The sequence below is a fragment of the Podarcis filfolensis genome, assembly GCF_964270895.1.
Source record: "Podarcis filfolensis genome assembly, chromosome: 14".
NCBI lineage: Eukaryota > Metazoa > Chordata > Lepidosauria > Squamata > Lacertidae > Podarcis > Podarcis filfolensis.
Genome location: NC_139616.1, coordinates 25,183,095 through 25,206,048, shown reverse-complemented (window position 1 = coordinate 25,206,048; position 22,954 = coordinate 25,183,095). Strand labels below are relative to the sequence as shown.

Below are 22,954 nucleotides of genomic sequence, written 5' to 3'. Positions count from 1 at the left end.
GGGTGGGGGAAGAAGAAAGATCAGGGCTTTAAATAATTCTGGGCCGACTTAGACAAAAGTTGAGTGGGCTAGAACGACGCAGAATTTGCCACTCCGGCCCTGTGAAAAGAAATATCCCATTCTGCAAGCTCCTTTCTGGCAGTCTTGGCACAATTATCCTCACTTAAGAAGAAGAGAGGGCTCAGCGTCAGCATATTTAAGAACATGAGCAGCAACACAGTTATAGGACTCAACTCACTCCCTCCAGAGCCCCAGAACACAAAATGGCTGCCACTGGAGGAGCAGAAGGTCTTGCCCATGGGTAGGCAAACTAAGGCCCAGGGGCCGGATCTGGCCCAATCGCCTTCTAAATCCGGCCTGCAGATGGTCCAGTGTGTTTTCACATGAGTAGAATGTGCCCTTTTATTTAAAATGCATCTCTGGGTTATTTGTGGGGCATAGTTTATTCCCCCCCCAAAAAAAAATATAGTCCGGCCCCCACAAGGTCCCCTGCTGAAAAAGTTTGCTGACCCCTGGTCTTGCCAATACTGGCTGCCTCCTATACCCAAGAGAAAAGGACAACCGAATTGATCAAGAGGATTGTGAGACTGTCCTATGAGGAAAGGTTGCAGTATTCGGGACTTTTTTACTTTAGAGAAAAACATGAGGAAGACACAACACAAGCTTACAAAATTATACCTGGTATGGCGAAAGTGGGCCGAGAAAATTTTTGTCCCTCTCTCCTAACGTTTCATTACATTACACAACATTACAGCTCATGAGAATCCAATGAAGCTAAATGTTGGACAATCCAGGGCAGGAAAAAGATCGTTAAACTATGGAACTCTCTCCCACAAGAGGCAAGGATGGCCACCAGCTTGGATGGCTTTAAAAAAGGAGTAGGCAAATTCATGGAGGACAAGACTATCAATGGCTGCCAATAACAATATGGCTGCCAATAACAATATGGCTATGCTTTGCCTTCACAGTCAGAGGCAGCATTGCTTCTGAATCCCAGTAGCTGGAAACGCCAGGAGGAGAAAGCTCAGGTCCTGCTTGCGAGTTTCACATAGACATCTGGTTGGCCGCTGTAAGAACAGGATGCTGGACTAGAAGGGCCACTGGCCAGGTCCAGAAGGCTCTTCTCATGTACAGTGGTACCTCAGGTTACAGACGCTTCAGGTTACAGACTCCGCTAACCCAGAAATAGTACCTCAGGTTAAGAACTTTGCTTCAGGATGAGAACAGAAATAGTGCAGCGGCAACAGCAAGAGGCCCCATTAGCTAAAGTGGTGCCTCAGGTTAAGAACAGTTTCAGGTTAAGAACGGACCTCCAGAACGAATTAAGTTCTTAACCCGAGGTACCACTGTACTTATGACTTTGCACCAATCCATTAGCAACAAGAACCGGGAAGAACCACAGAGGGCACGTAACAGTCTGAGTCACATTTCTTAGAGCTAATGGCTCCCAGTTGTGGCATCTGGTTGGAGTAGGGGGAAAATAACCAACAACTTGATGACAGGAGTCACCAGGAAGTCAGAACATCCTGGCCAATAACATTATTTTATTTTGTACATTTATCACCCACCTATCTAATGTCAAGAAACCCCCCCCCCTGGGGGGGGAGGTGAGCCCATGGGGTTGCCCATCCAACCACTGAGCAGGCCCAGACCTGCTTAGCTTCACCAAGGTGGTGGCTTCATGAGCCTTCAGACCACATCCTGGGGCTCTATCCTAGGGTGGGGGAGCAAAGAAGCAAGGAGTTTGGAAAGGGTTTCAGTCCAGAGACTGGCCAGCTAACAAAAATAATGCTGGATGATTTCAAAATGGATCCCTATGTTTTCTTAGACACTCATAAATCTTTCGGTATCTGCCGCCAAAGCCACCTCCTTTGGGATAATCTCAACTTCCCTGAGAAGAGATGTGAGTGGCTAACCCAGATTTCACCAACCTGGCACCTTTCCTGATGTTGCTGAACTACAATTCCCATCAGCCCCAGCCAGCACAGCCAATGGCCAGGGGTGATGGGAGTTGTAGTCCAAAACTGCCTGGCGAGCACCAGATTTGTCGCCTGCATAACAGTGATTTGCGAAAGGCCAGTTTGTGAACCCACAACCCAAGATAGCCTTCACAAGGAACAACTCTTAAGAACATAGAAGCCCTACGTCTTGGAAGCAAGAAGGAGCACCTCTCTCAAGCCACGGAGGCTCTTGCACAAATCTAGCCAGTCGAGCGCCAGGCACCTCTGCCCAGATTGCTTTGCATTCAAATAGGAGCCTTGGCTGTTCCAAGCACAGCTGAATCCAATTTCAGATCACCAGATTCATATCGGTGGCGCTGAAATGGAAAACACTAAGGGCATTCTCAAGTATGTGTGGCTGCAACAATCTGAAAACTTTTATATATATATAAAGGGGGGGGGGACGTATCCAGAGGAATTGCATGAAATGTTTATACCAATAAACAAGCCAAGTACTTTCGCATACCTCTGTTGAGGTTGGCCTTTGGTGACAGGGAGAAGGCTGAGAGAGACATGGGAGGGGGGACACACTTAGAATGGGGGTCTTGGAAAATAAATCCGAACAGCTGGAAGGCATCGATGCAAAGGATTCTGCACTTCCAAAACCCACGCAAATGCACTTGTTGCAGAATTCCAGAAAAGCACCTCCGCTGTCCTTTTCTGAGTTTTCTAATGACTGAAAAGAACATGCTTCTAGATGTTGTTCCTACATGTGCAAAGGACACATTAAAACAGGGGTCGGGAAGGTTTACCTCGCCTGGGCCGGTTCACTCCTGCAGAGATCACTCTGTGGGTCGGAGCGCGTCTGTGCAGATGCAATTTCTGGAGCTGTGGAGGAGAGTCCCTGCTCCACGCTGCACCACTTTAACACAGCACACGGGGACTCACTTTAGCACAGCGCACAGGGACTCGGCTTGGGGGCAGCTCATGGGCCATTTAAACGACCCCCATGGGCCGGTGGGCCGCAGGTTGCCGACCCCTGCATTAAAACCTCAGAAGCAAAAGTTTAACGATTTCTTCGTAGCTCTAGTTGGAGGCTCCCCAAGTTCCGCTCTACCCATAACTCCCACTACTCAGCACCCCTCCCAAGACTGAAGAACAGAAGATGTGCCTGCTGGATCTAGTCCATCATCCTGTTCTTGTAGTGGCCTTCCAGATGCCCATTATGGGAAACCTACAAGCAGACCTGAGTACAAGAGGAGTCTCCCCTCCTGCTCTTCCCAGCAGCTGGTATTCAGAAGCATTCCTGATTTTAAGCACTGGCAGCAGAGCATAGTCTTCATGGCTAGTAGCCATCGATAACCTTCTCCTCAATGAATTTGTCTAATCCTCTTTGAAAGCCACCCAAGTTGCTGGCCCTCTCACTGCCTCCTTTGGGAGTGAATACCGTAGTTTATAACTATGTGCTGCAGGAAGTACAGTGGTGCCTCGCAAGACGAAATTAATTCGTTCCGCAAGTTTTTTCTTCTTGCGAGTTTTTCGTCTTGCGAAGCACAGTTTCCCATAGGAATGCATTGCAAATCAATTAATGCGTTCCTATGGAGACCGCCTTCAGACCAGGTCCGAGGACAGTCTGTCCCCGGACCTCTTCTGAAGGCTGGCGGGGGGAGAAGGACTTTTCTCCCCACCGCCATCCTTCAGAACAGCCTTCTGAAGGCTGGCGGTGGGAAGAAAAGCCCTTCTCCCGCCGCCAGCCTTCAGAAGAGTTCCCGCAGGGCTGCCTAGGCTGCGGATAGCAGCCTGCTGCCCGGCGCGAGGGGCGCTCTGAAGCAGAGCGCCCCTCGCGCGGGGCAGACATTCGCAGCTTGGGGAGCCCTGCAGGACTTCCCTTTCGTCTTGCGGGTTTTTCGTTTAGCGAGGCATTCGTCTTACGGGGCACCACTGTGGTCATTTCTGAAACTTCCAACTTTGCTGGATGTCCACTTCCCAGCCTGATCCACAGTTTCCTTTCACTTAACCCCTGCACTCACTGGCAAAGGACACATGACCCTAGGTGGATTGGGCAACACAGTCAAGATAGGTGGGGTACAAATATGATGACGAGACCCCAAGTACTGTAATCAGGAGAAAGCTGAGTGTTTTTTGATTTCCCCTTTTAATTTTTGCAATTCTATACTACAGTTACCAGATTTTTTTCAATGAATTCAGGGACACTTTTCAATTTCAATAGGAATGATAGGATTTTGTCAGGGGACTGATTTGTAAATCTGGGGACTGTCCCCAGGAAACAGGGATGTCTGGTAACCTTATTCTATAAAGCCTATCTGGGATGTAAAATTGGGGGTGTCTTAACAGGGAATGCTTAATCAGTGTTTCCAAGGAAAATACTGTGACTGTTTTCAGACAAGTGCCATTTGTGTCGCGATACCCATAACAACTGTGGTGCTTAACAGTGCTTTCACTGCTGTCCGTGAGCTACCAGTGGTCCACAAACAGGAAACAAGGGGCGAGGGGACACCAGTGGAGAAGAGCAAGAAGGGAAGACACCGAGACATCAAAGTCTGGAGAGAAGCATAAGTTAGGCAAACATTCCTCATGCCTTATCTAAGAGACCTTTGTTGAGAATGACATCCATCCAACTCTGGAGGAAGAACCATCCATACCTTTGCATGCAGAAACCTTTTGGAACCTCCAGGCAGGGCTGGGAATACTACTTGCCTGAACCCACCAAAGTTAATGCCGGCCAGCTAATGGGGTGCCCTCCAGTTCTTATTGGACTACAACTCCCATCATCCCTGACCATGCTGGCTAAGGCTGATGGGAGTTGTAGTCCAACAATATCTGGAGGGTGCAATGTTGGCTACCTCTGCTGTAGACAATATTGTGCTAGGTGCTTTGTATGAAGAAGTCCTCAGGTCAGTACCAAGCATCTTCTGGTATGCTGGGATCCATTTCATCTGAAAGTCTGCTTCCAGTCAGCATGGACTTTATTCAGCTAGATGGACCAATGGCCTGCCTTGATATAAGGCAGCTCTCTAGGTTCCTAGCTCTAAGGGCAGCTCTTGCCCCAACCATGTCATGGGCATGGTGGCATGGGGATACAGAAATTGCATGTGCTGTCACCCGGGGATAAGGAAGATCCGAGTCTTGGAAACCATTCCTGGAAAACAGTGAGCCCATTGCCCCCAACATTTTCCACAACAATGGCGTTTGCTAAATAAAAAAGCAAACCGAAAGGGGAAAACACACCCTGCTCTGAGGCGGAAAGGCAAGCTACAGCCAACAGCATTTCCCAACTGTAAAACAAGGTTCACTTTATTTATTATTTTGAAAACACAAATTACTTCCAAAAGCAAGAAAGCGGAAGGACACAGCCTGCCGGAGCTGGCCAATTGGCCGGCGCTGGGCCAATCCCATAAATGTTTGGCAGTCAGCAGAATACAGAGCCCTCTTCTATTGAAAAGGGGGCTAGTGACTGCTATCCTCCTCTCCCCCCCGCTTTGCATTCCCAGCGGATTCATAAAACACTTTTCAGATTTCAGAATGCACTTCCTCAGCCTGTCCAAGTTTGAAAGCAAAGCCTGGAGGAAGTGGTTGGTCTTAACCTTTTTTTGCTATGGAGAGAGGTTGGGGGGGGGGTTGAACTTCTTCCACCAGCTATCACAGAATCTCATTGGAAAGCATCTTCAGACTGGGCATGAAACTCTAACCAACAGGGTGAAGGTCCGTAGCTCAGTGGTGGGGCATCAGCCTTGCATGCAAAAGGTCCCAGATTCCACCCCACACAGCATCTCCAGGTAGGGCTGGGAAAGACTAAGGACTGAAAACCCTGGAGAGTTGCTGCTGGTCAAAACTGACAACAGCAACTACAGGGATCCATGGTCTGACTGGTGCCTCTGTCCACACTAGACACTTAAAGCATTATTATACCACATTAAACCATGGTGTCTTCCACCAAAGCTTCCACCCAGGAGCTGTAGTTTGCTAAGGGGTAGTTAGGAGACTTAGTCCTCTCCCAGAGCTAAAATTCCCAGGAGGAGGATTGATCGCTATACCACTCGGGGAATCATAGCTTGGTGAGGGGCTCTCCTAACAGCTCTCCGCACCCCTAACCAATTACAGTTCCCAGGATTCCTTGGGGGAAGCCATAACTGTTTCAAGTGGTATGATGTAAAGTGCAGATGGGACCCAAGCAGAGGGCAGCTTCTTATGTTCCTAACACCAGGAGTTTCCACCCATGCTTTTCTGGGCACAACCCTCCCTTTTGCTCATCTGCAGCTTCCGCCATTTCCTACATAAAGATGTAGATTTCTACGCCTAACTTAAGAGCCCCAGGTGTGCACCAAGGTAAGCTTGCCAATGGAAGGAGTCACTCCCTTGCACATCCCTTTCATCAGTTGAATCAAAACTGCCCACAGCAAAAAAAATTTGCTTTCAAGTGAGATGTGTTAGAAGGGTGCAAGCAGTGGCCTGGCTCACACTTATGGCTTTCTCCTCTTGGAGAGTCAATAAAGTTGAGGTGCATAACATCCAGGGACTACAAGGTTGGTGAAGGCTGCATTCAACTGTGTGCCAGGGAGGCAAGTGTGCAACGCAACCCAATGTATGTGCCCTCAGACCACATGACAGGATGCCGGGGGGCAAGTGCCTGTGTGCCATGTTTAAGGTTTTGATTTATTTTTCATAAAATTTATACACCATTTGATTGTTTAAAGAAAAGAAACATGACAGTGGTTTACAAAAAGAATAAAGCAATAATATTATCAGCAAAGGCAGTTAAAAGCAATAATTTAAAACATTTATGTGTGTAGAATTTTGTAAGTGTGTATATATATATATAGATATATATAGATATATATATATAGATATATATATATAGATATATATATATAAAATTAAAAGCAACTTTGAAGAGCAATGAAAACGCAAGTCTACATTCTACGTATCTGGGTAAGTTATGGGTAAATAAGATAGGCTGCCACCGCTCAAGAGATGCCAAGGGGAGTGTGGATCCAGGACAGGTGGACAGAGGGTTCTTGGCTGAATAAGGCTCAAGATCTGAACACAAGCCCAGCCTCTGGGCCTTCAGAGGCAGGGTTCCATTGGTTGCCAAACCAGCTAAAAACAAAGAGCCACGGGAAAGACTACAGCCAGCCACTGTGCCAACATCATCCCAAACTTGATGCAAATTCTCCTTGATGCAAATTAGGCATGAACCATCTGCCTCCAGATCTTGGGCCTGGCTTGGCACACTGCCACTTCTAATACCCGGGTGTGCCAAAATGCCACGGACTTCAAAGTCCTTGCTTCAAAGTCCAAGTGGCAAACCCAGCCAAGACAACAGGAGGCATGGCGAAAGTCGCGGAAGGCAAACAGCCCCCTTGAGCTCGATTGAGGTGGCCAATGCATCGCATTCCTCCAAATCCCATCAGCACCAGCCAGCATGGCCAATGGGAAGGGATATTGGGAGGTGCAGTCCAAACATCTGGAGGGCACAAGAATTGTAGAATTTTAGAGTCATCTAGTCCAGCCACCCTGTAACGCAGGAACCTTTTTGCCCAACATGGGGTTCAAACCCATGAGATTAAGAGTCTCATAGTTGTGGGGAAGGCTGACCTAGATGGACCAATCGTCTGACTTGGTCTAAGGCAGCTTCCTTCATAACTTCCACAATGGCTGCATTCCTTCCTCTGAATCAAATCCAGGAAAGCAATGCACAGTACAGCATCTCAGCACAGTACGACCAGACATTACATGGGGGGGGTGTTTCCGTTCCAAGTGTTCTATATATACACAAAAACGCGCATACTCAAAGGCCTAGTAACCCAAACCCCATGCAAACATCTGGGGGCTTTCGGAACTGGCACACCGGCTCCAGAAACCCTAGGATGCTCTTGTGAAATTGCACAGGGCTGCCCACATCCATGCAAAATTTTGCAGGAGCATCCCAAACCCAGCAAGAGGTGAGAGAGCAAAGCCATCTCCATGGACTGGCTGGTCGTGGGATTTCAAGCAGCCTTCAACTGCGCAAGTGGAATGAGTGTAAGACGTCATGGTAAAACATGGTAAAACTTCTTTGCATTACCAATGGGCACGCAAAAATGCTTGTTTCCCAAACAAGAGACTGCTATGGCCATTCAGATCCAGACATTTGTAAGAGGGCGGGGAGGGAGTCTAAGAAAGGCTTTCTATGCAAAGTACTTTTGTCCTGACACAAAAGCTAAACATCAGTTTGACACATTTCTATCCATCAAACCACCACCCTCAGAACTGGAATTTTTCCTCATCTGGAAAAGGTTAAAGCAGACCTCCCTCCTTCTCATGCTCTCTTTAGGTATATACCTTTTTTCAGATGAGCCATTCTCTGATTCTTTATTTAAAAAACTGAAATAACGAAGTGTGTGTGTGTGAATACAGCCAATGGAAATGCAGGGTTGATGGTGGGCTGGTGTCCTGGGGTCTGGCTGAAGGCTGTGTTCCTCCATCTATATATTCTTCCCTTCCTTTTATCACAACAAATCTGACCGTCCCCATAAATCTGCAAAATGCAAATGGCAGGTTGCTCTGTACATTTTATAGATTTGCATAACACATTTCTAGCTTGGAAATGCAAATTATCTCATTGCAAACACTTCAGCTTCTTTGTGTTTCCTCTCTCTCTGAAGGGCTGTCATGAGGAGTATGGGGCAAGCTTGTTTTCTGCTACTCTGGAGGGCAGGAACCAAAACAACGAATTCAAATGGAAAGATAGGAGATTCCAACTCAACCTTAGGAGGAGCTTTCTGATAGTAGGAGCTGTTCCAATAGTGGAATGGACTCTCTCAGGATTCCTTAGCTGCGATTCCTACATTGCTGGGGTTGGACTAGATGACCCTTGGACCCTTTTCCAACTCTTGTGATTTCCTATTCTATGGTTTTACATCTGATTAGAAAGGAGGGGGGATGAGAAAAGAATCGGAACAGTTTCAGGCCAGGTTCCAGAATAGTTCAAAGCTGTCGGCAGCTGAACCAGGAACGGCCAACGCTGTATTCTCAAGAGCCGAATCGACACAAATGCCCAGTGTTCCAGGGCAGCAGGATTCAACCGCCAGAAATTCTTTGAAATTATGGGTGTTTCTCTGAAGTTCTCTCCCTTCAGTTTGTTTTGGGAGGGTTTTGATTTTCTGCCTTTTTTTTTTAAAGGTATTCTTCCGCCATCTCTGACTCTCCAACCAGGGGGCCCCCTCCTCCCTTCTGAGACCCAAGCTTTCTCCAAAAAAGCAAATTGCTGAGTTTGGATTTGGCACCTCCAGGAAGAGGAGGCACCTTTGATGAATACCAAGCGGGCAGACTTCAATCGCTTCAATGAGAGCCGTGCGTTTAATAAGTTATTTCCGTGGAAAAACCTTGGTCACAAAGTTTGGAGGGAAGGCTTATAAACGCCTCCCCCTCATCAAAGCGGCAAAGGGATGGGGCGGAATGGGGGGGGGAGGAGAGTTACTGTAACTCTAAATAACTTCTCTCCACAGGTTTCCAGAAGAACTCAAGAGTTTCTCCTATATTACTGACCTGGTTCTTAAGCACTATAAAAGAAAACAAACTTGGACCAGCAAACACGTATATACCCCTAGGACAAGGGTGGAGGGACCTCAGATGCAGGAACTGAATGTGGTCCCCAGGCATTTCTATCTGGCCCTCGGAACTTCCGTCATGCCACCCCCTCACTGTGACCCCACTTTTCACCCTGGGTGCTTTGTCCTAGCAGAATATACGTCCTTCAGCTCCCATATTGCCCATTGGTTGTCCGGATGGAGAAGAGAGGAATGACTGTGTGTACAATCACAGAAGTAGAATAACAGAAACACAGAATTGTAGAATTGGAAGGGACTTCAAAGGTCATCAAGCTCAACCCCTTGTGATGCAGGACTCTTTCACCCAACATGGGGCACGAACCCACAACCCTGAGATTGGAAGTCTCTTGTTCCGTTGTCTGCTCCAAGCACTTTAGCCTCTGGCTCTACTCACTACTAGCTTGCATGTGGCCCCTGGAAGGCTGGCCAGAAAGGAACGTTCCCCAGCCTTTACTTGCCTAAAAGCATGGGGTAGGGAGTTGGCCTGGGACGGCACCATTTATTCTACTAAAGTTTTTTTTTTTTAGTATTTCTCATAGTCTGCTCAAGCTTCTAGTCCTCAAGGACGTGGGATCCATGATTAATGAAAGCACCTTTTAACACACTCTCTTGGCAAAGGGCCTCTCCTAGCCCTCCTATGCGGTGATCTTGCCAGCTAGCATGGATTTGACTGCTGATTGGTTTATGCTGAGGTTTTAAGATGCAGTTCACTGGCTTTGGGATTATGGGGTCAGCAGAAGCTGCACTATGCTGAATCAGGCCCATTGGTTATCAGCTCTGCCAAGTTTCAGACAAGGGGTAATTCCCAGATCCACCTGAAGGTGGCAGAGGTCCTTCTGCATGCAAAACAGATGCTCCAGCCATGAGCTGCAGCCCTTACTGCTTGGAGAGCCTTCAGACAAAAAAATCAGTGTAGAAACAGGCTTTTGCCATCATCATCATCATTCTCCCCCACCCCAAAAAGCAAACCAATGTGGTTCCAGGCAAATTCATCTTCCCAAGTGACCACCTTTATAAACTACCTTTCTGATAGGAGATTGATCCACTTCATAAGCAAAAGCATGATCCCCTATTGTGGGTGGTGGCCTCCCCTGCTGGTCCAATTCACCAATGCATCACCACCCCCAGCCCCCAAACCTGGTGCCCTCCGGATGGGCCTGATCCAGCCGGGCTCTTGTAATGTTCTTAGGGTATGTTCCAAAGCCCCCTGCCTCATCAGTGGAGCTTGGAGCACAACATCTAAGAGAGGGTCCAGTGGCGGCTCTACCTCCTAGGTCTGCCTTCCCCAACCTGGTGCCTGGAGGACACACAGCCAAGAGAACGCTATTCTAGGGCAAGTCACATTTGGCTTTTTGCTCTAGACCAGCTCTTCATTGTTGATGGGACAGGAGTTCCGGACACTGAGATCCAGCGCCAAACACTGAGATCCAGTGCTGAGGGCCTTCTAGCTGTTCCCTCATTGCGAGAAGTGAGGTTACTGAGAACCAGACAGAGGGCCTTCTCGGTAGTGGTGCCTGCCCTGTCAAACGCCCTCCTAGCAGATGTCAAGGAAATAAACAACTATTTTACCTTTCAAATACAACTGAAGGTAGCCCTGTTTAGGGAAGTTTTTAATGTCTGACGCTGCATTGTTTTTAACACTCGACTGGGAGCCGCCCAGAGTGGTTGGGGAAACTCAGCCAGATGGGCGGGGTATAAATAATATATTATTATATCATCATCATCATCATCATCATTATCATCATCATCAATCCCAGACAGCTCTGGGTTGATGGGATGCTGCCATCCACCAACATCTTGAAGGCCGCAGGTAAGCCCACGTGTGGCCCAGACAATCTTTTGTTGTTCTTGCTTGAGAAGGAAGTGTGCAAACATCGTCTGATCATGGAGGAGAGGTGGACTATTGACTACTTGCCACGATGGCTCCACAATCGGAGGCAACCGAATACCAGTTGCCAGAAACTTCAGGAGGGGAGAGGGCTCTACTGCTCGGGTCCTGTTTGCAGGTTTCCTACAGGTATCTGGTTGGCCACTGTGAGAACAGGATGTTGGACTAGATGGGCCACTGGTCTGGTCCAGCAGGAACATCTTATGTTCTTCTGGCTCCACACTTTTCAGGATTCTGGGAAAGCTTACACCACAATAACAGATTTTTGTTTTTGTTTTGAACCGCAAGAATAAAAACAGCAACCCTCTTGGAAATTAACACTTTTCCCCACTGCCTTGGTTGAATTTTTTTCTCACCAGGGAGAAAAGACTTTGGAGGTCTGAGAAGTCACTTTTGCCCGGAGCTCCAAAGAGGGTTAAAAGTTCTGTGAAAACAAAGGGAAGGAATGTATTCTTGGAGGGGAGGGGAAGGAGATTCTCCCCCTCCTTTATTATTATTTTTTATAAAGCAACAAAATTGCTCAGTCATGCTGTCGCTCTACGATTTTCATCCAAAAAGGTTTATGGAATCGTTCGGGCCATATGGGGAAAGCGCCCACAAGGGGCAAAGAATTTTTACTTTTTTTGGAAGCGTACTGGAAAAGAAATGCCCTTTTATTTCCCATCGGCAAAATAGGTCCATAGAGGGAAAAATGTTTAATATAAAAACATCTGAACGAAGTATCCCCAGCTACTTTCTTTGCTTACTCTTCCCTCTTCCCCCACCACCATGCCTTTTTTTTTTTTTGCTTCTAAGTACTACTTTTTGGCAACGGACACGTTACCTTGTCAAGAAGACTTTTTAGCCTGATTGTAACAGGGCACGCAGAGAGAGAAAGGCCAAATAACATGAAATGAAGGGGAAGCCCAAGGAGGGAAATCTACATCCTTTAAATGAGCATCGGGCAGAGATGCAACCGCTTGTAACAAAGAGGCCTCCTTCCTCCTCTCATAAAGGCCCTTTCATATTGTGTCATCGTTACGGGACTTCTCCTTTTGAGACAGGGGCTTCTATGTGATTGATTTATTTAACTTATTTATTAAATTTGTCAGTTCTGCTTTGCCACCCAAAGCGACTTACATTACAACCATACATCAACGGACAATAAACCCCACAGACATACATTAAAACCAAGAGGAAAGAGAAGTACTTTAAAAGCATCCCATCCACTGGAACATCTATGAAACGAGCTCCCTCCCTCTTATAATATGTGGTTGGCACAGCTGTTATTCAACGCCAGTTAAAGACATACAGTGGTACCTCTGGTTATGGACAGGATCCATTCTGGAGGCCCGGCCGTATCATGAAAAGTCTGTAACCAGAGGCGCCCTTCTGCGCATGCGCGCACGGCAAAACCCAGAAGTATACACTTCCGGGTTTGCCACGTTCGCAACCCAAAGTTTACGTATCCAGGGATACATAAGCAGAGGTACGACTGTATTTATTTATCTGACCAGGCTTTCGGAAGGGGTCGACAGGAGGGGGCCTGCTGCACATGGATTAACACAAGAACAGCCCTGCTGGATCACACCAGTCCAGCATCCTGATCTCCCAGTAGCCAACCAGATGTCTGTGGGGAACCTGCAGGCAGCATCTAAGAGTAAGAGCCCTATCCCCTCCTGTGGTTTCCAGAAGTTGGGTTGATGGTCATTCTGCTGCAGCACTGTGCTCTGGTTTCGTACAGTTCCTTTTTCAATCATTTTCATATTCATGCTATTGCTGTGAGCTGCCTGAACCAATAGAGCAGTTGTTCTCGACCAGTGGGTCCCCAGATGTTGTTGGACTACAACTCCCATCATCCCTGAGCTCTGGCCTTGCTAGCTAGGGGTGATGGGAGTTGTAGTTCAACAACATCTGGGGACCCACAAGTTGAGAAAGGCTGCAATAGAGGATAGGCCAGAAATCTATATAATAGGTCATGTTCTTTGGAATGGAACCTTGGGCCTGGGTTCTGAATGTGGCCCTCAACGCCATTCCATCTGGCCCTCAGAACTCTTTGGGGGGCCACACACCCTCCCCAGCCTTGTATCACACCATCCTTAACTGCTTTTTCCCAGGCTGGAATGTGTCCTACAGGCGAAAATTTACATCCATAGCCCCACCCACTTTGCCACTCCCCCCCCCCACCGGCATGTGATTTCTCCATGCCTGAAGCATGCCCAGAAGAGAATGCACCTCTCAGGCTTAAAAAGGCTCCCCTCTCCCTCAATCTGGTTTGGGAACGCATGACCTTGCTGAACTTAAACCAGTGCTTGGATGGAGGACCTGCTAGCAGCCTGTCCCGCCTGAAAGCCAGTAGTTGGGAGTGTCAAGACTAGGACACAGAGGATTGGGGTTCAAATCCCCACCATGCCAGGAAGCTCACTGGGCGTGACCCCTAAGGTCACTGCCTCTCAACCTAACCTACCTCGTAGGGTTGTTGCGGGGATTAAATGAGGAGGGAGGGGAAGAAATCACGTGCACCACTGTGAGCTCCTGGGAGAAAAGGTGAAATTATAAATGCAACCAACAACTAATAATAACAATAATTTATTATTTATACCCCACCCATATGGCTGGGTTTCCCCAGCCACTCTGGGCGGCTTCCAAAATAGTACTAAAATACAGTAGTCTAAAAGCTTCCCTAAACAGGGCTGCCTTCAGATGTCTTCTAAAAGTCTGCTAGTTGTTCTTTCTCTTTGACATCTGGTGGGAGGGCGTTCCACAGGGAGGGTGCCACTACCAAGAAGGCCCTCTGCCTGGTTCCCTGTAACTTGGCTTCTCGCAGTGAGGGAACCACCAGAAGGCCCTCGGCGCTAGACCTCAGTGTCCGGGTAGAACGATGGGGGTGGAGACACTCCAAATAAATAAATAAATTCATTGGATTTCATGATGCCATGCTATTGTTGGGGCTACTAGCCACGATGGCTATTGCTCTGCCTCCACAGTTAGAGGCAGCAATGTTTATGAATACCGGTTGCTGGAAACCACAGGTGGGGAGAGGGATCTTGGGCTCAGATTCTGCCTGTGGGCTTCCTTTTCGGGCTTCTGGTCAGCCACTGTGAGAACAGGATGCTGGACTAGATGGGCCACTAGCCTGATCCCACAGGGCTTGTATCCCAAGTTCTTAAAGGGGCATCCACGGGGCCACACCAGGCCAGGCACTCCTGCCAGAGACTGAACTCCACTGACGTTGCTCAAGTATGGCACGCTCAGGGTTAACTTCAGCTTGTCTCTTATCCTATATATATGTAATCCTCCCCACTGGGGAAAAGATAAATAGCCCACATTACACTCTTATGAAGAGTTGCGCCACTTGAAATTCCACAGTAGGAGATGGGAATATCCAGTTACACTACAATCTTGGTCACAAAGTGATCGTTATTTTGTTCCCAAAGAAAAGTTTAAACCCGCTTTCTTCTCCCGTCAACAACGCAGGGCTCAGATACCACAGAATCTAATCCACCACCTTCCCCCTGGAAGCTCACAGCTATTGTGTGTTTTCATCTGCGGTTTATTTAAAGAGGGGGCTGTATGTGGAAATGGATCATTCCAAGACATTATTTTAGAACTGAAAGCGCTGAAGTTTTCATGCTGAAAATTCATATGAGAGCCTTTGGCCCGGTGGTCAGAAGCTATATTTACTGAAGTTCCACATCTGAGTCACAAGCCAATATAGGCCAAGCCCCGATCCAAATGCCAGCTCTCCTTCCTGGGTTGTGGGGCTGGAGAAATATCTCAAATTCCTGCATGTCAGAATCAAATTTGTCCGTGCTCTCCCAACACTTCCTCCCCGCTCTCAGATTTAGCATCAAGAGGACAAAGAGGGCAGAGGGAAACCCTGGATTTCCTGGGTTGTTTCCTGACAGAATCATAGAATAGGAAGGGACCCAAGGGTCATCTAGTCCAACCCCCTGCAGTGCAGGAATCGCAGCTAAAGAATCCCTAGCAGATGACTATTCAACCTCTACTTAAAAACTTCCAATGAAGGAGTGTCCACCATTTTCTCACGGAGTCCGTTCCACTGTCGAACAGCTCTCACCCTCAGAAAGCTCTTCCAAAGTTTATTCAGAATCTCCTTTGTGGTCATTTGAATCCCTCTGGAGCAGCGGAAAACAAGCTTGCTCCATCTTCTACATGACAGTCCTTTAGGGTATTCGAAGATGGCTGTCGTATCCTATACTGCTGAATCATGAGGGAACCGCGCAAGTGAAACCTTAGTCGGTTCCATCTTCAGGTTTTCTCCTTGTCCAGAATAGGCCTCAAACTCTGCCAGCAGCAAGGTGGGTGTGGTGGGGCAGAGGCACTTTCCTGATGCTGGCAATGTGGCTCCTGACCTAGATGGTGCCAAGGAGGTCAGTACTGCGGTGTCGGGAGTCATCCAGTGCTCCAACTGGTGTACCCACACAGCCCCTAACTCACTGCCACCCTGCCTAGCCCAGGGAAGTAATGGTAACACTGGTGTCCGGAAGACAGCTCCATCCCACAGCATGGATGCCTGAGACCTTTTGCTCTAACATAGTGATTCCCAAATTGGGTGGCACTCCCCCCGAGGCAGGGTTTACCTAGCAGGGCACTAAGAGGCAAGGAGGTGGCAGGGGGGCTCTGGAGGTACAAATGACCACCAGACTTTGAAAAGCTGATATAGCATTGGATCAAGTTATTAATTTTGCTGGCCTAGTTAAGCAAACTAAATAGTTAATCGGACTTCGAATAAATGTGCAATTATTTGTTACTGCTTTGCATTTCATTGTGCTGTTATCTTCCTTAGTGGATTGTGCAAACCACTATTCTGAAAGCTTTTTTATAGGGTAGAGCAGGGAACCAAGGGGGTGGTGGCCCCAAAAAGGTAAAGGGACCCCAGACCATTAGGTCCAGTCGTGACAAACTCTGGGGTTGCGGCGCTCATCTCGCTTTACTGGCCGAGGGAGCCGGCGTACAGCTTCCGGGTCATGCGGCCAGCATGACTAAGCCGCTTCTGGCGAAACCAGAGCAGTGTACGGAAACGCCGTTTACCTTCCCGCCGGAGCAGTACCTATTTATCTACTTGCACTTTGACGTGCTTTCGAACTGCTAGGTTGGCAGGAGCAGGGACCGAGCAACGGGAGCTCACCCCGTCACAGGGATTCGAACCGCTGACCTTCTGATTGGCAAGTCCTAGGCTCTGTGGTTTAACCCACAGCGCCACCCGCGTCCCTTGATCTAACAGGTTACAAAGCGGCAATTGGAAGTCTCAAGTCTAGCCAAATCTGCTTCACAAGTAACAAGATGTCAGTTACTCAACCACAGCTTTGAGGGGGACACAGCTGAAAAACAGCCACAACACCAGCAGCATTTGAGGAGAGGACATTTGCCACCATCAAGCCCCTCTCTGCAAAACATCTTCAAGTCACTACTGTCCCTGGTCAAGGTTCCTTGCATGTTTCAAAAGGAAGATGGAGGAGAAGTCGAAATTTTCAACCCCAGCTATGGGGTTCATTGAATTGTGTTAATTGCTTTGACCAATTTGACGCTGTCATTTGCTTTACTTACATGCTACTGTGTTTAATATCATAGTGATTGCCTTGCTTGTTGCTGTTTTAATGCCACCGTGGTTGTTGCAAGTTCAACACTTGTTGTTGGAAAAGCAGAACACAAACATTAAATCAAACCAAACCAAAATTAAACCAGTTGGGTATTCGACAACAAGCCACAGTAGCCAGGAGAAGGTCCGTGGCCAGTGAGTAAAACCTGGCCATAAGGACTGCCATTTGTCAACTACTCGGATGTGATTATCATCTTTTTTCTGCCTGCCTTGAGAGAAAGCAGGATGTGCGCATTTCTGAATAAACAAATCTTCAGAAGAAAATGATGGGAGTCTTCCAAAAAGCCCACTGTTGTCAATCTGGTCTGATTACAACCATGCCACCATGGCCACCCTATTTTCCTTTGCTTCTTTCGAAACAGGTCTCTAAATCATGCTCCCTCAGCTTGGTGCCCTCCATATACTTTGGTCTGCAGCTGCCACGAGTCCCACCCAGCACAGACAACTGTCAGGGATACAAGGAGTTGTAGCCTAAAACATCTGTAGGGCATCAGGCTGGAAGAAGGCAAACTCCCACCTACCACATTAGGAAGGCAACCAAGAAATACTATACTTCCTGGTCTCAGCAAACTTGTTTATGGCTTGCTGTTGGCTCAAAAAACTATGGGAAATTGAAAGAGTGGGCAATGTATGAAGCACATTTTCAAAAGCAGTAGCCAGGACTAATTAAAACGTGAAACTTGGAGTTCCACAACAAATAGCAAGAGGAGTATGAGAACTTGATTATCCAAGTTTCCCTTGGGCAAACCAAGTCCTGCAAAACAGGAGAGATCATTTGCAAAGGGAACAACCAGTTGCCTGATGGAGCAGACAGACTGTCCCAGAGACCGCATGTTCTCTTTCTTCTTTTCCCCCAAGCCAGCAATATGGTGCAAGAGAAACTTTCAACTGACACCAAATTAGGAAAATATAACAGCAATTCACATGGCAGGGACATTTTTTTTGTTACAGCAACACAGAACTCCATCGTGCTCCATGGAAAACTAGATCATTTCCACTTTAAAATTCGAGCCAAGATTAGTTCCCAATATTTATGACAATTTTTTTGAAGAAACAGATAATCAGATAAATGGAAACATACACACAAAGCTCCATTTGCAGAGATACTTGGAGGGCATGCACTGATTATGAAACAAAACTGGGTAGATAAAGGATTCTCAACTCTAGATTAACTGCCCCACCCCCAGTAAATACTCATATTAGCAACTCTGTGGCCTTCCATGTGTGATTAGAACCAGCTGCACAAATATAAGATGGGGGACACCTGGATTGCCAATAGTACTTATGAAAAGGATCTAGGGATCTTAGTGGACCACAACCGTAACATGAGCCAGCAGTGTGATGCAGCAGCGGAAAAAGCTAATGCTATTCTGGGTTGCATCAACAGATGCATAGTGTCCAGATCAAGGAAAGTCGTAGTCCTGGCTCTGGTCTGCCTTGGTCAGACTTCACTTGGAGTACTGAGTCCAGTTCTGGGCACTACAATTTTAAAAGGATATGGACAATCTGGAACGTGTGCAGAGATGGGTGACCAAGATGATCAAGGGTCTGGAAACTAAGCCTTATGAGGAACCACTGAGGGAGTTGGGCATGTTTAGCCTGAAAATGAGTAGACTGAGGGAGATAACGATAGCAGTCTTCAAATATCTAAAGGGCTGTCACATGGAGAATGGAGCAAGCTTGTTTTCTCCTGCTCCAAAGGCTAGGACCCAAACCAAGGTCTTCAAGTTACACTAAAGGAGATTCTCTAAACATCAGGGAAAACTTTCTGATACTAAGAACTGTTCGACAGTGGAACAGACTCTCTTGGAAGGCAGTGAAAGGAGGAAGACCTCCTTGGAGGTTTTTAAGCAGAGGCTGGATGACCATCTGCCATGTATGATCTAACTGAGATTTCTGCACTGCAGAGGGTCAGACTAGATGAACCTTGGGATCCCTTCCAACTCTACAATTCTGTAATTCTATAGGATGGCCAATGGTCAGAAATAATGCAAATGGCCCAGCAACAGCTGGAGGGCCACAGGTTCACGGACACTGGCCTACACTGCAAGAGTAAACTGCTTTTAAACCATTTTAAGTGCCACAACATCCCATAGGGAGCCCCGGGGCCAGAGGTTTAGTGATGGGGTTCAAACCCATATTAAAGAGATCCTGAGCCGCCGCCCCCATAACTGCAATTCATGGAGCCTCCTACACTACTTTTAGGTGTGTACCATACCTACGCCTTAATTTTCTCTTTCTATTCCATGGCAAGCAAAACCATTACCGAATATCTTGGATAAAAGTCTGAGGCTACGAAGCCCTGGGAAAGGTCCCTTTGATATACACGACCATTACCCCTTTGTTTCCCATATTCAAATGAGCATTTCAACTTCCTGGATTATATTTCCCAGGAGAGAGTCAGTTTCTAACACTGAGTCTGACAAAGTTGTCCCAAAGAGTCCCTGGATTTCAACATACTGAAAAATCTGCTAACCTGAAAATTCTCCAGGGGTGACATTGGGCGAGTTTGTAGCCTCTGTTTCAGTGTACGACAAGGTGGAATCTGAAAGATCTAGAAGCAAAAGTAAGAGAGAAGACAAGGGTTATTTCCTAGAAGACAGGCATCGTATTTGCAAAGACTCTGAAACCCAAGTTGCTGCTCACTCAAAACACAAAATACGCTGGCACACAAAAAAACTTTCATTTAAAAACCAAATCCTTATCGCCCTTTAAAGTCCTGCCATGCCCTTTCTAGGGGGTCAATGTACATGTTGCCCTCTTGGTGAAGCCACACAAGCAAGCAAATCCCACTACACAACCCACCTGGAGCAAAAATGGAGAAGGTTCCTTGCGCAGGCCGGGGCTGGAAGGTGGAGACGGATGACCAGTTTGCTCCAGAGAAATCAGTCCCCAAGCGGGAAAGGTGAAAGAGGGGTTAAGGGACAAGTGGAAAATGGCAACAACAACTGGGAAGCATGGAGTTAGGAGGTTGTTCTTGGGAGCACTCGATAGGATGGCTTGCTGGATCAAGGAAGCTGGCTCAAATCTCCCAGAATGTTGAAAAGCAGACTGGTTAAGCACGCTGGAACGGGATATGGCAGGAATTGGGAAACATAGGGGCAAATGAGGCCCCCAGGCCTCTCTCATTGGTCCTCAGAACTCTCCCTAGGCCACACCCCCTCGCTCAGGCCACGCCCCTCAGCAGCACAGCTCCACAACCCATTATTTTGCCCTTGAACTGAGATGATGGAGAAGTAGAGAGAGCCTGCTTAGCCAGAAGCCCTAATGGGAGATGCACAAACAGGACCTGAGCGCAAGGACCCCTCCTGTGGTTTCCAGCAACCATAGGAGCCAACTCCTAGGCGCCGAGGTCCCTTCAGCCCTCCCCATAAAATGTTTGAGGGGGCTGCCCCCCCTAGTTGATGGACATTGCCATTCAATTGGGGGGAGTGTGCCACGTCTTGTGATCAATTATGCGGGGCAGGGCTTACCAATGCCACCGCCCCATAGTTTATTCAAGCTGCCACCCCTGCCAGCATTCGGAAGCAATAATGTAAAGGCAGAAAATTGCCATCATAGCTAGTAGCTACTGATAGCCTTCCCCTCCATGAATATGCCCAATCCCCTTTTCAAGCCATTCAAGTTGGTTTGCCATCACAGCCTCCTGTGGAAGAGAGTTCCATAGGTTACCTATGTGCTGTGGTTGGCCCCTGTGAGAACAGGATGCTGTACTAGATGGGCCATTGGCCTGATTCAGGAGGCCTCTTCTTATGTTCTTATATTCTCCATGAATTTGTCTAAGAGGCACCCACGTTGGTGACCCTCCCTACCATAAACCTTTTCATCAACTAAAAAAAGAAATCTGGCTGTGCCAGAGGTTGAACCTGTGGGATCTTCTGCTTCCAAGGCCTCTTGAGATATGGTGGCCCCTCACCAAACTTCACACTAGCCCAATTTCCCTTTGTTTCATGTCCTTGCAGATCCAAGCGCCATTCACTGCTCCCCTTCCCTTTCCTGAAACACCGAAACTGCCCTCAAAAATAACCCAAGGTTGAGTGGATCAAATCAAACAAGTAGGAACTTGGGAGCGCCGCGGATAAGGTTACACTAAGCCTCCAAACAATTCATCGTTACTATACTTAATTATCACTATTAAAATTCTTGAAGCTGTTTATTCTTGTTTCCTTCCTCCCTTCCTTCCTCCCCTGCTGAAACCAAGGAAACTTTGTTTTAACAAGTTAAAAGTCTTTGTTGATCTTTCTCCCTCTCTCCTCCACCCACCCCCACTTTGCTTGCACCCCTTTAATTAAAAAGGTGCTCTAAATGTTTGCTCCAAGATCAACTCCGTGTGTGCGTCTCCCTCCCCCATCCCTTTTCTTTTCAGTCAAACCAGCTTGAAAAGCAAAGCTTCACTTCGCGTTGTGTCACTCAAAGTTCTCCGTCTAGGGAACGCAACTCAACTTGGTGCACTGCGTAGGTGCTCTGAACTACAACTCCCATCAGCCGCAGTCAGCACCTGGAGGGCACCAGGTTGGGGAAGGTATGAAGAAATTATGACACCTCCAGTGCAGAAATATGCAGGTGGCCCATATGAGGATAGAACCCACAACCTTGGCATTATCAGCACCACGCTCTAAACAACTGAGCTAGTTCTCCTCCATCTCATTTAATCCTCACAACAACCCTGTGAGGTGGGTTAGGCTGAGAGGCAGTGACTGGTCCAAGGTCTCCCAATGAGCTTCATGGTCAAGTGGAGATTTGAACTCTGGTCTGCCAGATCCTAGCCCAATACAGTGGTACCTTGGGTTAAGTACTTAATTTGTTCCGGAGGTATGTTCTCAACCTGAAACTGTTCTTAACCTGAAGCACCACTTTAGCTAATGGGGCCTCCCGCTGCCGCCGCGCCACCGGAACACAATTTCTGTTCTCATCCTGAAGCAAAGTTCTTAACCCGAGGTACTATTTCTGGGTTAGCGGAGTCTGTAACCTGAAGCGTATGTAACCCGAGGTACCACTGTACTCTAACCACTACACCACACTGGCTCTCATACTTCCTTTAAGCAACTGATGTGCATTGTTATAGTTTTATTGCTTTTGTTATTGTATTCCATAATATGTACTATGCAACAAATCTTTAAAATAATCAGTTAATTATTTTTTTAAGTCTAAACAGTGCTACCTCAGGTTAAGTATTTAATTCGTTCCGGAGGTCCGTACTTAATCTGAAACTGTTCTTAACCTGAAACACTATTTCTGGGTTAGCGGAGTCTGTAAACTGAAGCGTATGTAACCTGATGCATATGTAACCTGAGGTACCACTGTATTGGTCAAATACACATTTTCCTTGTTATGTTCTTAGGAGGGTTCTCGTGAAGAGCCCTGAACTTTAAAATGTACCACTATACCATTGCATTTGGTGACTGCTTATTGGCAAGGGGTGTGGGGTGGGCTGCACATGACCCGAATTCATGATTCTTGACTTTGCATTCCCACCTAACTGACCAGCCTACCAACCCCAAAAAGCCAGAGGCAGAATCGGGCACTCCATCCACTGAGGTCTGTGCTTTAATTCCTCAGAGGCAATATATACTTTGGAAGGCCACTCCTTTTGGATTTCACCAGCTTTTAAAGTAGGTCAATTTCTTCCCCCAGTTCCCAGCTTCTTTGACAATTTTTCCTTTGCTTGATTTAGGGGAAGAGGGAACAAGGAGAGAAATTAAATCCAAAGCATCTCACATTGCTGTGTTTAAGGGAGGCTTGTCACCTTTGCTGTGGCCAGATTCTTTTAGCAGACTCAGTTTTCCCTTAGTCGACAGAGCACGAGACTCTATCAATCTCAGAGTCGTGGGTTTGAGCTCTATGTTGGGCAAAAGATTCCTGCATCGCTGGTGGCTGGTCTAGATGATCCTCAGGGTCCCTTCCAACTCTACAA

General features: G+C 47.3%; 1 protein-coding gene and 1 long non-coding RNA gene across 2 annotated transcripts in view; one reads left to right on the top strand and one right to left on the bottom strand.

The window, feature by feature from the left end:
- Nucleotides 1-22,954, bottom strand: part of SMAD6 (SMAD family member 6) — a 56,283-nt gene that overhangs the window by 19,406 nt on the left and 13,923 nt on the right. Inside the window, exon 3 of the mRNA XM_083586729.1 lies at nt 19,517-19,594. Coding sequence (XP_083442855.1) covers nt 19,517-19,594 — 78 coding nt within the window. The remainder of the gene's footprint in view (nt 1-19,516; nt 19,595-22,954) is intronic.
- LOC310749792 lies at nt 4,118-9,513 on the top strand. The gene is made up of 2 exons (XR_014541788.1): nt 4,118-9,293; nt 9,449-9,513. It is a non-coding gene; the product is annotated as an uncharacterized lncRNA (long non-coding RNA).